Genomic DNA, 14,085 nt, shown 5'->3' with positions numbered 1-14,085 from the left:
AGATTTCATTGTTAGGTTTTTATAGGCATTATTAATTGTACCTATGAAATGACTGACTTTTAAAGGTTTTTAATATAATCATTGTGCAGTAAAGTATATACATGTATATTGAATAAATTGCTATCGTTCTTTTGATGTCTTGATCTCAGGGCTCCTATGTCCATTGTTTTTATATTGGTGATACTGGGTTGTTTATGAGAGTTTGTATATGTGTATATATGCTTTCCGAAAGGGGTTTCTCTGTGACTAAGGTCTAGTTTGGTACCCACGTCCTTTGATTTTTGGGTCTCTCTTCTTTGAAATAGAGCAGGTATGAGAACCTGGAGGCGAAGCTTGGGCACATTGCGTTCTGCTTTGTGGCGAACAAGTCTATGTAAGGAAATCCGCATTCTTGAAAGCATGGGAGGAGAACCTGAGGCTGAAGTTCCCACTGTGTATTTGCTGCTTGTGTCTGCTGAGGTGGTCTGCAGCCTTATTGTTTATTCCTGGAAGATGCTCTACCAGGAGAAAAATCTTGTGGTGTATAGCCCATTTCCAAATGACTTGTGCGATGGGGTGACATTGGAGAGAGTGTGCCCCTCCCCCTGTTTTTGTATGTAGTACATAGCTGTCATGTTGTCCATGTGGACTAGGACAGATTTGCCTATGAGGTGAGTTTGATAGGGTATGAGCGCTAGAAACACTGCTCTAAGTGATTTATATGAGAATTTTGAGCTTTAGGCTCCACAATCCTTGGATTGTGTGAATAAGTGAGCACTCCAACCAGTGGACGATGCGTCTGCTGTTAACCCGGTCTGTGGAACAGGGTCGATAAAGGGCAGCCCTTTCGATAAATTTTGTAGGTTCCACCGCTGCAGAGACTGATGGGTACGGCCATCTAACAACACTAGATCGATCTATTAACTTTGCGATTGGTTCCACTGACTTGCTAAGCATTCTTGAAGGCGACGAATGTGAAGTCTTGCATGGGAGACAACCGCAATGCAAGAGCCATCATTCCTAGCAGTTGCATACAAACTCTTACTGGTAATGATTGGTTGGGCTGAAACTGAGTGAGAAGAGACCGAATACTTAAAATTCTGGCTGCATTGGGAGAGGCTAGAGCTCTTGGAGTGTCTATGGTGGCTCCTAGATAAATGTGTGTGCAGAAGACTGCAGATGGGACTTCAAAGCATAAACTGTAAACCCTAGTTGGTGTAACAAGTGGATTGTGGCTTGAGTGCATTGGAGACACTTATGGTAACTGCTGGTTTTGATGAGACAGTCGTCCAGGTAGGAATACATGGATGTGCTGTCTTCTCAGATGAGCTGAGACTACTGCCAGGCATTTGATAAATACTACGGGAGCAGTCGTGACTCCAAGCGGTAGTACTTTGAATTGGTAATGTTGGCCCGCTATCACAAATCGGATATATTTACAATGAGAAGGGTGAATTGGAATGTGTAAATATGCGTCTTTTAAGTCTAGAGTGGACATGAAGTCGCCCTGTTGTAAGAGTGGGAGCACTTGTTGAAGTGTCAGCATGTGGAAATGTTCTGACAGTATGTAGAGGTTTAGTTCTCCGAGGTCTAAAATAGGTCTCAATGAGCCGTCCTTTTTGGGAAATAGAAAATACAGGGAGCATATGGTGGTAAGCTCCAGGCAATAGCCAAGTTGGATAATTCCTAACACCCATTGGTCTGTAGTTATGGACTTCCAAATGGGGAGGAATTGTTGCAGTCTTCCCCCGACAGGAGTGGTATAGTCCGGGGAAAGTGCGGGAAAGTAACCGTTTATTAGGGGAAGAGGAATTACGGGTGTACTGCCTTTTCCTCTACCCTTAGAATTGTTCCCTCTGTAACCTCGTCGAAATAATCCTCTTGAAGGAGACGACTGGTTGTTAACCAATAGGTGGATGTATTTTGGTCTGAGGGTGTGGTCTTAGAACCTGCTCGGTAAAAGGACCGACAAAAGAAACCTCTATAGGAAGAGAACTGGAGAGCTCTCATAGATTTGGCAAAATTCTGTGTCCTTTTTAACTTTTTTCCAAAGTCTGATCAACATCAGGCTCGAAATTATGTTTTTTGTCAAAGGGTGTGTTCAGAATGAATTGTGAGACTTGGGGCTTAAATACAGAGATCCTCAACCAAGCAGAATGCTCAACTGGAAGATATTGAAGCAGCTGCTCCATTTCATCCCAGTGAGCCCTGACGTATCTGGCTAAAAGGACTTGCGTATTTGCAATGCGCCAGTGATTCGCAGCTTGAGCCGTACGCGCTGGACAGAAGCATCAATTAACTTGGACTCTTTACCCGGAGGAGGAGCTATAGGAAAGTGGGTTTTGCCAGACTACTGATGCACTTTGACTGATGTTTATTTTATTTGACTCATTTATAAGGCGCACAAATCATCCCCAAGGGAATTTCTTCGGCGCCAGAGAAGGAGGCAAATATAAGAGGAATACAGTAGTCATTCAATTAGATCTGCTAAGGTATTTTTAAGCAGAGGCTGAATACGTGCGTTCCTCTATTTACGTGGGAAGGTTGCAGTAGCTAATGAGATATTGCATATCTCTATCAGTGAATCTGCTATGACCGGGGCTAATTCGGATATAACCGCCGGAGGTGCCGGGTCTAAAACAGACCCTGATTTTGCCTGAGCTAGAAGGGCGCCTACCTGTTCGCCGGTGATGATCGGAAAGCATTCTAATATCGGGGAACCAAGATTTTCCTGGAAAGGGGCTCTCTCATGAGCATCCTCCTCAGGCCCGAAGGAGTGATAGATTGTATCAATTTTATTAGTAAAATGTGTCTCTAAATGATTGCATAGTTCATGCGTCGATGGCGGAAGTGGGTTGTTTGCCCTTGGATTTGTGAACTCCTTCAGAATGGCAAAAAGCTTGCGCGAGGAGTCCTTGGCTCCGATAATGCGAGAGCCTAAATAAGTTTTCCTGGCTACATTACAGCTATTTAAATAAGTTCTATGGGCCTCTCGGTAGCATTGTTCATCTTTCTCGGATTTTGACTTTCTCCATTTCCTCTCTTTTACCCTACAGAGGGCCTTTTCCCTTTTAAGTGTATCAGAGTACCACAGAGCCGGGGCAGCCAGGGTCTGTATTTTTACCAACTTCAATGGTGCCACAGTCAAGAGCCACTGTAATAGAGACCTCAAATGTTTCTAAGGCCAGATCACAGTCATTGCAGTATGTGAAAACTGGAGGGGTACAAGCCATGCTAAAGACCGGGGATGTCACCTTTTTTCAGGTTCTGCAGAGATCCTTGCGTGGTTGCGGAAGACCACAAGATTTTGGGTGGGCTCAGGAGAAACTCAAAACTGAATGGTCCGTCCAGCCAACCCTCTGAGGCGGTTCAACTGTTAGGTCTAGGATATTCGAAAAGATGGTGTCCAATATATGGCCCGCCAAGTGGGTTGGACTATCCATTCTAAAGGAGAGATCAAGAAATGTCATTGCTGCAAGCAGGCAGGCAGGCATAATCTACATTGGCAAGTGCCTCCAAGTGATGGTTAAATCCCCTACAAGTAAGAACTTATCCGTTTGCAGCGTAAAAGGGGCCAGCCTCTCTAATAGTGCTGTACAAAAGTCTCTCTTAATTCCTCCTGGAGGATGGTATACTAGGGCTCCCGTCCATTCAGTCTTAAGGCCTTAATGTAATTTAAAGATCAACAATTCTAAATTGGGGTTAGAGACAGTACCAATACACTTAATGTGATAAGGGGGCCGCGTGGCAATCGCCAGCCCTCCATCCCTCTTCCCAGATCTGTCTAGGCGCACAACCGAATAGTCCGCTGGGAAAGCTATTGCCAGTGCCGGCGTGGCATCGTTATTCAGCCAGGTTTCGCTGAAAAGACAGATATCCGGCTTTGCGTCATGTACCAAATCCCAAATTTCAGCCATGTGTCTGGGGATAGATCTAACATTGAGATAGAGCCCCTGAACGGATGCTGCTGGGTCCCCTGCAGGCTGAGTCTTTATCCCAGCAGACTCTCTTCCAACTCCCACCGCGCCAGCATGCGAGGTGCATGAATTATTCGCCATGTGCGTTGTTGTCCAACTGCAATAAAGGCAACTCCAGTCTGGGAGTCTCTCCACAAATAGCGGGTCATATCTTCCCCCCCCCCCCCCGCCTCTCCCCCGGACAAGGTGCCACAGATCCCCATTGCAACAAGCTCTCTCTCTCGAATGGCACATCCTAGGCATAGGTCGTACCTACTGGGGAACGGGCAGCATTTCCTGGCAGCCGGCAGAGAACGGGCACAGACAGCCCCCTGGGTCCCTTCCAATCAGGTTCCCAGGGCCTGTGTTCTTTCTCCAAACCTAACCCAATTGGCATCTCTGGCCTCAGGTCAGCCCCTGGGAAATGGTACCACCGGTACCCAGGGCACTGTGACCAGGGAAGACCTCGAAGGGCTGCAGCACTTATTGTGCCACCCTTAGAGGCCCTGCACCCTGACACTCACACACTGCCTTTGAAAGCGTGTTGTGCTGCAGAACAAAGTGAAGAGTAGACATGGCACACATCCCTGTGTGCCATGCCTACAACCCACTGCCCTGGCATAGATCAGTCACCTCTCTAGCTGGGTGCCCTATACGAGTGTGAGGGTACAAGTGCATGAGCCCTCTACCCCTACAGTGTCTACATCCATTCTTAGACATTGTAAGTGCAGCGCTGCCATTAAGAGTATATGGTGCTGGGAGCTTGTCATTAAGAACTCCACAGCACCACAATGGCTACACTAAAAACTGAGAAGTTTGTATCAAACTTCTGAGCACATTGAACCCACACTGATGCCAGTGTGAGATTTAATGAAAAATGAACACAGAGGGCATCTTAGAGATGCCCCCAGAAAAACGACCAGCCTCTGGTGGGTTCCCGGACTGGTACACACCAGCCTGTCACCGCGAGACATTTTTCTGGACCCCTAGAGTGGGAGCCTTCACTCCCTGAGCCCAGGAACAAAGCCTTTCCTGGACAGAGGTGTTCACACCTCCCCCAGGTCAACAAGAGCCATCTGTGGCAGGGGAGCTACAAAGGCCTGGCAGCCTTTGTAATGCGACCCCCAGCCTCTTCTTCTAGCAGGAACAGGCCCCCTTCCTGTCTCCCCTCCTTTTCGTCAGGAAGACGGGAAAAACTAGCCAGCCCAAAAGGTGTGTCCACTTCTGCCAACTCCACCCCTCAGGTGGGGGAGGAGAGGTTAAGCCCTCTCTTCACTGCTCGCCATCTTGCAGATGGCAGGCACTCCCCAATCAGGATTAGGGATTGTGCTCACTCCCCCACGTGGGGTGAGCACACAATCACCTAAGGTCAGTAGCCTGTTGGCTACTGACCTAAAGACCCCTAAAACGCCGACTAAATACAGTATTTAGGGGTCAGCCCTGAACCAAGAAAGCAGATTCCTGCAACCTAAGAAGAAAAAGGAATGAAAGAAGACACCCAGCAGAGGCGACTGCAGTGAACAACCTGCCAATCTGCAGTTTCCGGAGATCCTGTGCCAAAAATGGTCTTGTCCTGCAGTCAGTGACCTCCAGAATCCGGGGAGGACTGACTGCCTTCAACAAAGACCGGATCTCCTGTGAACAGCAGCTCTGTTAAAAAAAAAAAAACACCAAACAAAGACTCCGAGCCTTCTGAGGAAAAAGAAACCAGACGCCTGGAACCACCACTGCACCCGTCGCCTACAGCCCAAGTTCAAGTGGCCCACCGGTCCCAGAGAGGTCCCACAGCACTCCAGGGTCTGAGTTCACCGTGGGTTGACACCTCCAGGACTCCCCAACGTCGCCTGCAGCCTCTGCACGGAGACCCCCCCAACCGCGAGTGGCCCAGTAAGGTGAAATCCGTCCTCAAAAGACATCTCTGCATTCTGCGGCCCTACGACCTGGAGAAAGGAATCAGAGGTGCACCTATGTCTCCAAACCCTCCAACTTACCTGCCCAGCTGTTGGTTCCTCCCGGAAGTCTTCCTGGACAGACACAAACTAAAAGCCAAAAACAAAAATCCCCATTGGAAAACAACAGGGCACCCAACGCCAAACCAGCGCCCTGCACCCAGCCGCCGCTGCGGGTGCACTTTGTGTGCTAAACCGGATCCCCCTTTGCCCTCTGCCTAACACCAGGAGCTTGGCTCCCACAATCTTGTGGCCTGCTCGCTGCAGCCACCAACCGGAGGCCCCTTATCCCTCATTGGAAAACATTGGGCCTCAGCACTCTGCACCCGGCCACCCTAGTGCCGATGAGGGTGTAACGAGAGTGCATCCTTGACCCTGGGGGAACCCCTGTTCTAACCCCAGAAGCTCAACTCCAAAGACTGATTACTTACCTGGTAACTGTTAACTTCATTTCTCTCCGTAGGAACTTATTGACTGTTTTTCTCTGAAAAATGTTCTAAGTGTGAAGTTGATTTGAATGGAAACTTGAAAAATAACAATTGTGCAAAACTGATTTTACTTACTTTTTCTCTAGGAAACGTCCCAGTGTGATGTCTAGGAATATCACACAGAGTAGAAAAAGTAATCTAAAAAGTAATGTAAAAGTAACTTACCTGTAATTTTATTTGCAAAGTCTATACAAAGTATATGTACAGCATTTCACAGTATTGCATTACCAGTAATTCAAACTGTAACCATCAAAGTCAATTTACCTTTTTTTTAACCTGTATATTTACTGCAAAGTATTTATAAACTTACCTGTGCCAGGCTTGCTTGGTTCTAGAAAATACTAAAATAATATTTTTATACAAAACCAATTGGTCTGAAGTTCAGTCTTTAAGTGTGAATTCATTTGCTGATTGAGGGAGTCCATAAAACCTGTGGTTCCGCTGGACTCTGTGCACACTATACCTTACTTTGGTATAGTCGATAGAGAGCCAGCTTCCTACAGGAGTGTCCCCAGATGCTTGGGAATCAGCACTTTTACGAGCATTAGCTACAACTAGTGAATCTAACAGTAATTGCACCTTGATAAACACTGGATCAGTCTGGGAGGCCTTATATTTTTTATGAACTCTAGGAGTGAATATGCAAGCACGTCCAGCATCCTTAAAAAGGTTATCTGCGCGTCTCATCATGCCCTTATGTATAGGAAGTATTTGCGACAACGTGTGTGTGGACCCTAAGGTTTCAAACACAAAACCTTCCTCTAATGCCTCTTTGTGTAGGGTCTCCCCATGATACTGTGCTGTCCTGGCAAGGAGTTCTTGGTAAGGTACTGTGTCATCTGGGGGCAATGGCTTGGCAGGGTAAAGATCTGGGTTGTTATCTGTTGAGTGATTAATAGAATAATCTAACCATGGGTCTGCAGGTAAATGTGTACCGTCTTCATCAAGATCATCATCATCATGTTGAGATTGTGGAGAATTCTGAGGTGTAATTTGTAGGAGAGTAGGATCTGCTTCTTACAGTTACCCCCACTTTTTGCTGGTGTTTCACTGTTTTTCGACTTTAGTCTGGTTGGGGTACTGCTATCCAGGACCCCAGCCTAGCTGCATCCTCTCTAAAATGATTCCATGTACTTTAGATACACTCCAGTTTGGTTACTGGGGTACCCTTATCAGTCCCGAATATATGGTACCTTAGGTACAAAGGGCATAGGTCCCCTAGAGGCATACTAGGGGCTGAAGCATGTATTATGTCACCCCTGGGAAACCTTCCAAAATAACACCACATGACTACTACTGAAGACTGGGTAAGGTGGTGTAAGCACCCCTTACTTATATATCGGTTCCCTATATCTACCTTAAATAATTACACACATAAACCAATTAGTCACCCCTATGGCAGGCCTAAAGGCAGGGTGCTGGGTTTTGTGTGAGAGGGTGCCGGTGCATGAGCAGGGCCCCTCTGCAGCCTTCATAATCTATTCTCTGGTGTTGTTCTGTGATGCAGCCAGACCATATACTCTTAAGTGCATTATACCCTCGCGGTAAATGCTAACTTTGGAGTGGCTGCAAGGAAGCATGTTGTGTTTGGTGTCAAACACTTTGGAATCATACCCCCCACAAGTCCTGAAGATTCCACCCTTCGACAGGGAGAGACATGTACACACCGGTACACCCAGTAACAGTTTAAAAGAACCCTGGCATCTCAAAATGGATGCCACAGACACAAGTCTGGCCTCCAGCTGCTAGACGAAACTCCGGCAGGGGAGGCCTGGACAATAGTTTTCCTGTCACAGGGAGGTGTCACCACCTCCCAGACAGGCTTTAGTGTATTGGGGCTGGGTGGGTGGACTCCAAAAGTGCTTTGAAGTCAGCACTGGGGGCACATTTGGTGTCCCTGTGCATAGCCCACTTGCAGGGGCTACCAGCCTGTGCTCTGGCACAAAACTGGACAAAGGAAATGGGTGTAGCCACCCCTCTTTCCAAACCCTCCCATAGGTGGGTCCCCAGAGTTTGTCCCACCCCTTCCTTGGTTATAAGATAGGAGCCCCTGGACAAAACTCTGATACTGAATCCTGCAACTTCAACGATCTGCACGACGCTGGTTGACTGAAGAATCGCCCATGGAGTAAAGGAGTTACTCCCGTGCGTGGCAGGCACCAAAGACGCATCTGACCGGTTTACATCTCCGAAGCTCCCGCAGGACTCCGAAGTATTTGCAACACAGAAGATGGATTTCCAGACTACCCAGAGGCCGATCTGAGTCGCCAGCAAAGCTGAGACCAGCAGCCCTCGTGGGTACCGTGGAACCGGAACCCCTGGACACCGTGCACATTTGCAAGTGCATCAGCTTCTGGATGTTCCTTGAGGCTGTGCTTTGGGTTACTTGTAGCCCTGACCCCGAGCACCTTTTCCACTGAAGATTGCTGGCCTACACTCCAGCTATGCGCAGAGCCTTTTGACAAAGGGTCCACTACCCCACCCGCCCTGTTTGTTGCAGTACCACATGGCGGTGTTGTTGTCCGTGAACACCTGCACTACACTTCCCCGGACAGAGGGAAGGAATGCCTTCAGTGCAAGCCGGATCGCCCGCAGCTCCAGTAGGTTGATATGGAGCTGGGACTCCGCCGGAGACCAGAGGCCTCTGATCTCCGCCTCTCCCATGTGGTCCCCCCATCCCAGGAGGGGCGCATCCGTCACCACTATGTGCTCCCGTTGGGGAAGGGACAGGGATCTGCCACTAGCCCAATGGCAGTCCGTGAGCCACCACTGCAACTGATTCACAGTGCCCTCCGAGATCAGGAGTGGTGTGTGCCCAATGGAACTTCAGGTCCCACTGCAGAGCCCGCATCCGCCACCTGGCGTGATGTACTAGCAGGATGTAGGAGGCCATCAGCCCTAGGAGCCGTAGTGTCAGCCTGACGAAACTAGGGATAAAGGCTGAAAGGTCGGAATCAGAGCCTGAATATCCCGAACCAGCTGCTCGGGAGGAAAAACCCCAAACTACGCCGAGTCCAGAACTGCTCCGATGAAGAGGAGCTTCTGAGAGGGACTCAGGTGTGACTTCAGCAGGTTGATGGAGAACCCCAGGAAGTGCAGGATATCGGCCGAAGTCTGGAGGTGGGAGACAACTTTCTGGGGCGAGCCCGCCTTCAACAACCAGTTGTCGAGATAAGGGAAGACTGGCACCCCTAATCTGCACAGATGAGCTGCGACCACCCCCATCACTTTCGTGAACACCCAAGGGGCACTGGTGAGGCCGAAGGGGAGCACGGTAAACGTAAAGTGCTCGTGGCCTACTGTGAATCGCAGGTAGTGCCGGTGGGCCGGCAGGACTGGGATGTGGAAATATGCGTCATGCAAGTCCAATGCAACCATCCAGTCTCCAGAGTCCAGGTCAGCCAGGACCTGAGCTAAAGTCAGCATATTGAACTTCTCCTTCCGGAGGACGCCGTTGACGCTCCGGAGGCCCAAGATAGGGCGCGGTCCCCTTTGCCCTTCTTGGGAACCAGCAAGTAGTGGGAGTAGTAAACACGTCCTACTTCTGGCCCTGGAATGCGCTTAATGGCTCCCTTGGCCAAGAGGGCCGTAACTTCCTCCTGCAGAAGTTGCAAATGATCCCCCGACATGCGCTGGTACTGCGGTGGCATGGCTGGAGGGGTCACCTCGAAGGGGAGGGAGTAGCCCCTTCGGACGATTTGCAGCACCCACCTGTCCGAAGTGATGGTACGCCAGTGGAGTAGGTGATGGCGAACCCTGCTTCCTACTGGCGTTGAATGGGCCTGAAAGCTCGGACTAGGAAGGTTTTGAGTAGGATGCTGCGGGAGTGGATGTGGACTGACCGGGCCTTTGTCCCCCTGCACCGCCACTGCGGTTACCACGTCCGTGTTGAAGTTGGTTCTGCGGCCTGTGGCTGGACGAACGTGTGGGGGCACCCCTTCCTTAGCCACAAAAGGGACGAAAAGCAGAAGTCTGCTGGCGCTGGCCCGACAGGCCCAAGGACTTGGCCGTAGCCCTGGAGTCCTCGAAACGCTCAAGCACACTGTCGGCTTTGTCGCCAAAAAGGCGACAGCCATCGAAGGGCATGTACATGAGCGTGTTCTGGACATCCACCGAAAAATTGGCGGACCTCAGCCAGGCGTGGCGACGGATCGCCACCGTCGTGGAAATCGCTCTGCCCAGCGAGTCCGTGGTATCAAGTCGACATCTGATGGAATACCGTGCTGCGTCCTGCCCCTCAGCAAGAGCCTGCACGAGTCGTGCCTGGGCCTCCTCTGCACACTGAGGCAGCACGTCCGCCACCGTATCCCACAGAGAGTGGGTGTAATGGCCCTAAAGGCATGCGGTATTAATGGACCGCAATCCCAAACTGACTGAGTAGACCAGTTTCTTCCCAAACTGATCAAGCCTTTCGGATTCCCGATCCGGGGGAGCAGTCGGGTATGCGGTCTGGGACGTAGTGGATCACCAGACTCTCGGGGGTAGGGTGTACAGACAGAAAGCAGGGGTCGCCCGGAGCCAGGCGGTGGTATCGGGCCACGTTCCGATCCACAGGGGGCACTGTGGAGGGCTTGGACCAAGTGCCCATCAGAACGTCCAAAAGGGCCTCACTGAACAGCAGCATGGGCTCCGAAGAGCTTACTGGCGGTTGAAGCACCTCGGTGAGGAGATTAGTCCTCACGGCGCCAGCAGGGAGCTTAAGAGCGAAGGCCTTGGCTGCCCTGCACAACACCACACCATATGTAGCACCCTCCTCCGTAGCCACAAAGGGAGGAGAGATGAAACCAGTGTCAGGCAATGTGTCAAGACCACTGCCCCCCCGCCCCCCCAGCTCACCTGCCCAGTCCTAACTAAACTGGCACTGTTGTGCCAGAGGGTCCTCAGACCCCTCCCAGTCCTCCCCTTCATCATAGTCCTGATATACAGGCATAAAGGACGGAGCCAGGTCGTAGGTGAAGGCCTCACCCATCGACGCCGGAGACGGCGCAGAGTGGTGCCGTTCTGACGTCGGATCCAGACCGGGGCTGAAACCGGGGACGGTGTTGTCAGAGGACGGCGCCGGGAGTGGCACCGTAGGGGTCGGCGTCAGCGGAGGAGTTGTGAGAGTCCTGCGGCGCCGGGATCGAAGTCGCCGACGACGCCGGCACGCTAGGACCCCCAGTCGGATTTGCGGGGCCCAAAGGCGCGCCAGCGGGTCTCAAGGGCGGAAAGAGAGTCCTCATGGCCACGAGGAAGTCTTTAATCGCGCCCGGCGTCGCATTGAGCCCAGGGACCGGAGGGTGTGGAGCTGGATGCGACGCCTGTGGCTCCGGCGGAGCCGCGCGGGTGGTGCCACCCGAATCCTCGGCCGAGTCGCACGACCGGCTAGGGGAGTCAGAAGAGCGTTGTCGCCTCTTCGAGGACTTCTTCCCATTCCTCGACTTACAGGAGGACTTAAAGCCGACGAGTGGTGATGGCTCGACGAGCGGCGATGGCTGCGGCTCCGCAACCAGTCCCATGACTTCCTCCTCAACCAGGACCTCGAGCGGCGCGGAGCCGACTGCCGGAGCGTGAGAAGCTTAGGGGATCGCTCCCGCCTAGCTTTCGAGGTCAAGGCCCGGCAGTCGGGGCACGATTTGTTGTCATGGTCGGCCCCTAGACAGTAGAGACACCGGCAGTGGGGGTCGGTCACAGACATCAGTCGGTGACCGGCGTCGCACGGTTTAAATCCAGGCATCCCTACCAGGAGTCGATTCGACTCGAAAAAGATAGTCAAAATAGACCAAAATGTTAGTCAAAAAGTGACTAAGGGTACTAGCTCTTCCCGGATCTGCGCTTGCTGGCACGGATAAAAGAAGAACTGACGTCAGGGCGCGAGGGCGGCATTTAAGTACTCCGACGACGTCATCCCAGCGATCACGACGCCTACCGACGCGCAGGGGTAATACTGGCGAAAACTTTCCGGATCCAGACTGACGCCTGGGGATATTATAAGGTAAGGAATCTAACTAACGTGTTTCTTTCAGATATTTGTAGCAGGCACATTAACCCTCTGCGCTACCTTTCCACAAGTCCAAACTTGCACAAGTCAAAACTTCCACTTGACAAAACTCCATCTCTCTCTAGGGAGAACATTAATCACTGGAGTTATCATGACATTTTTATTGTTGCCGAAAATTGCTGGAGGCCAGGAAGGATGCAAGTGCTTTTAGAAACATAATATACTCGCAAACATAACGCCCCCACCCGAAGTCAGCGCTCATTGCGATCTCACCGGTCACACCGCCTTAGAGGCTCCCTGCTCAAGGGTCCTGTGACCTCAATGACAGTCACTGTTACTCTAGGGTGTGCTGCTTCGTAGGCCTGGCCAAAAGACTCGAGGTGAGCTTCAATAGAGGTTGTAGTGGGGAGGCCTTCAAGGTTAACCCACATTTGCAACCACTATGGTCCACCTAGCATGGAAATGTGCTCTCTCAGGAGAGTGGTCTGGTGGACTGATCATGAAGGCTGAACCTGGTTCCCCATGTGATGAAGAGGCCATGCTCTATACTAGGACAGCCAAGGTTCCAGCAGAGTGAGCTCATATGGAAGTACGACAAACCCACCAAAACAGACTCTTGTCCTTGAGTGGTGTTCTGGGCAGAGTATATTATACATTCACATTTCTTAGTCTGAAGGCACGGCAAGTGATTTGCCAGTGCTCTGGTTGTGAAAACCCATTTCTTTCTGTGATGGAGTTACTGCAGGTTTGGTGTTCTCAGAGGATGGACTCCAGCTATGTGAGTGACTCAAATAAGTGATTAAACAGAGGCTCATGTCAAGCAACAGAGAGTCTCCATCAGTGGCAGAGGCATCAGAGTAGTGCACACCACCCATCCCTTATCCCACACACTGTCCTGAGATCATAAGCAGAGGCGCATCTTACCAGCTTGGCCTGCAGCTGCTGGCGCAGTATATTCGGCACAGGAGCCTGCTGCCTGTAGACTGGTTGCTTGTACGCGGTTTCAAGGCCCATCATGCCACCCATCCCAGAAGGCAGTACTCCAGTATAGGGTGGCCGATTCGGCACCATCTTCCCTGGTGGCATACGAACTGGTCTGTAAGTGGTATCCAGACGAGGACCCCCTGGAGTGAGAAGAAAAGTCAGAGAGGGACAAGATCAACCCAAATCAAGAGAGCGAAACAACAAAGCCACTTGGCTCTTAAAGAGTACAGAACAATAAGGAAAACATCTTGCTGCTCTTATTTAGAGTGGGATGAAATCTCTGTGACTGCCATTTAAAGTCAAAAACACAACTATCCACTCAGGAGTATTACCCTAGAATCATAGTGTGGGAAAAGTGGACTTTCATCTGAGGGCAAGCATCCACCTCAAGGGATAAGGCTACCACCTGCTAGAGAGTGAGTGGGAGTGACTGCTGCCTTGACAGGAGAGTGAGGATTCCCCTGGACTCCACATGTGCCTGCTGCACAATCTTGGGCACTGGAAGCTGCATGTGTATGTCCCACTCCCAAAACCATGAAACTCTTACAATAACATTTCAAGTAACTTTTATATTTCCTTTAAAAATACATTTACATTTTGCAAGATGGACAACTATGCGGACCTGCTAAATGTCACACAAATGAAACTGAACAAACCTATGATCGATCCCCGAATGGGACATGAAGCAGTCAGGCTTAAACCAAAGGCACAGTGTAAAGTATCAACGCATTCCACACACTGTAGAAACA

The 14,085-nt window shown here is 50.5% G+C and overlaps 1 protein-coding gene across 7 annotated transcripts in view; it reads right to left on the bottom strand.

Moving 5' to 3' along the window:
* Positions 1-14,085, bottom strand: part of MED12 (mediator complex subunit 12) — an 820,436-nt gene that overhangs the window by 114,778 nt on the left and 691,573 nt on the right. For all 7 annotated transcript variants that reach the window (XM_086918278.1, XM_086918283.1, XM_086918279.1 and 4 more), the window contains exon 38: positions 13,277-13,476. In XM_086918278.1, the coding sequence (XP_086774404.1) occupies positions 13,277-13,476 (200 nt within the window). The remainder of the gene's footprint in view (positions 1-13,276; positions 13,477-14,085) is intronic.

This window comes from Lissotriton vulgaris, chromosome 4_1 (genome assembly GCF_964263255.1).
Source record: "Lissotriton vulgaris chromosome 4_1, aLisVul1.2, whole genome shotgun sequence".
NCBI lineage: Eukaryota > Metazoa > Chordata > Amphibia > Caudata > Salamandridae > Lissotriton > Lissotriton vulgaris.
Note: the sequence above shows the minus strand (reverse complement) of the source record. Positions and strands in the feature narration are given on the sequence as shown.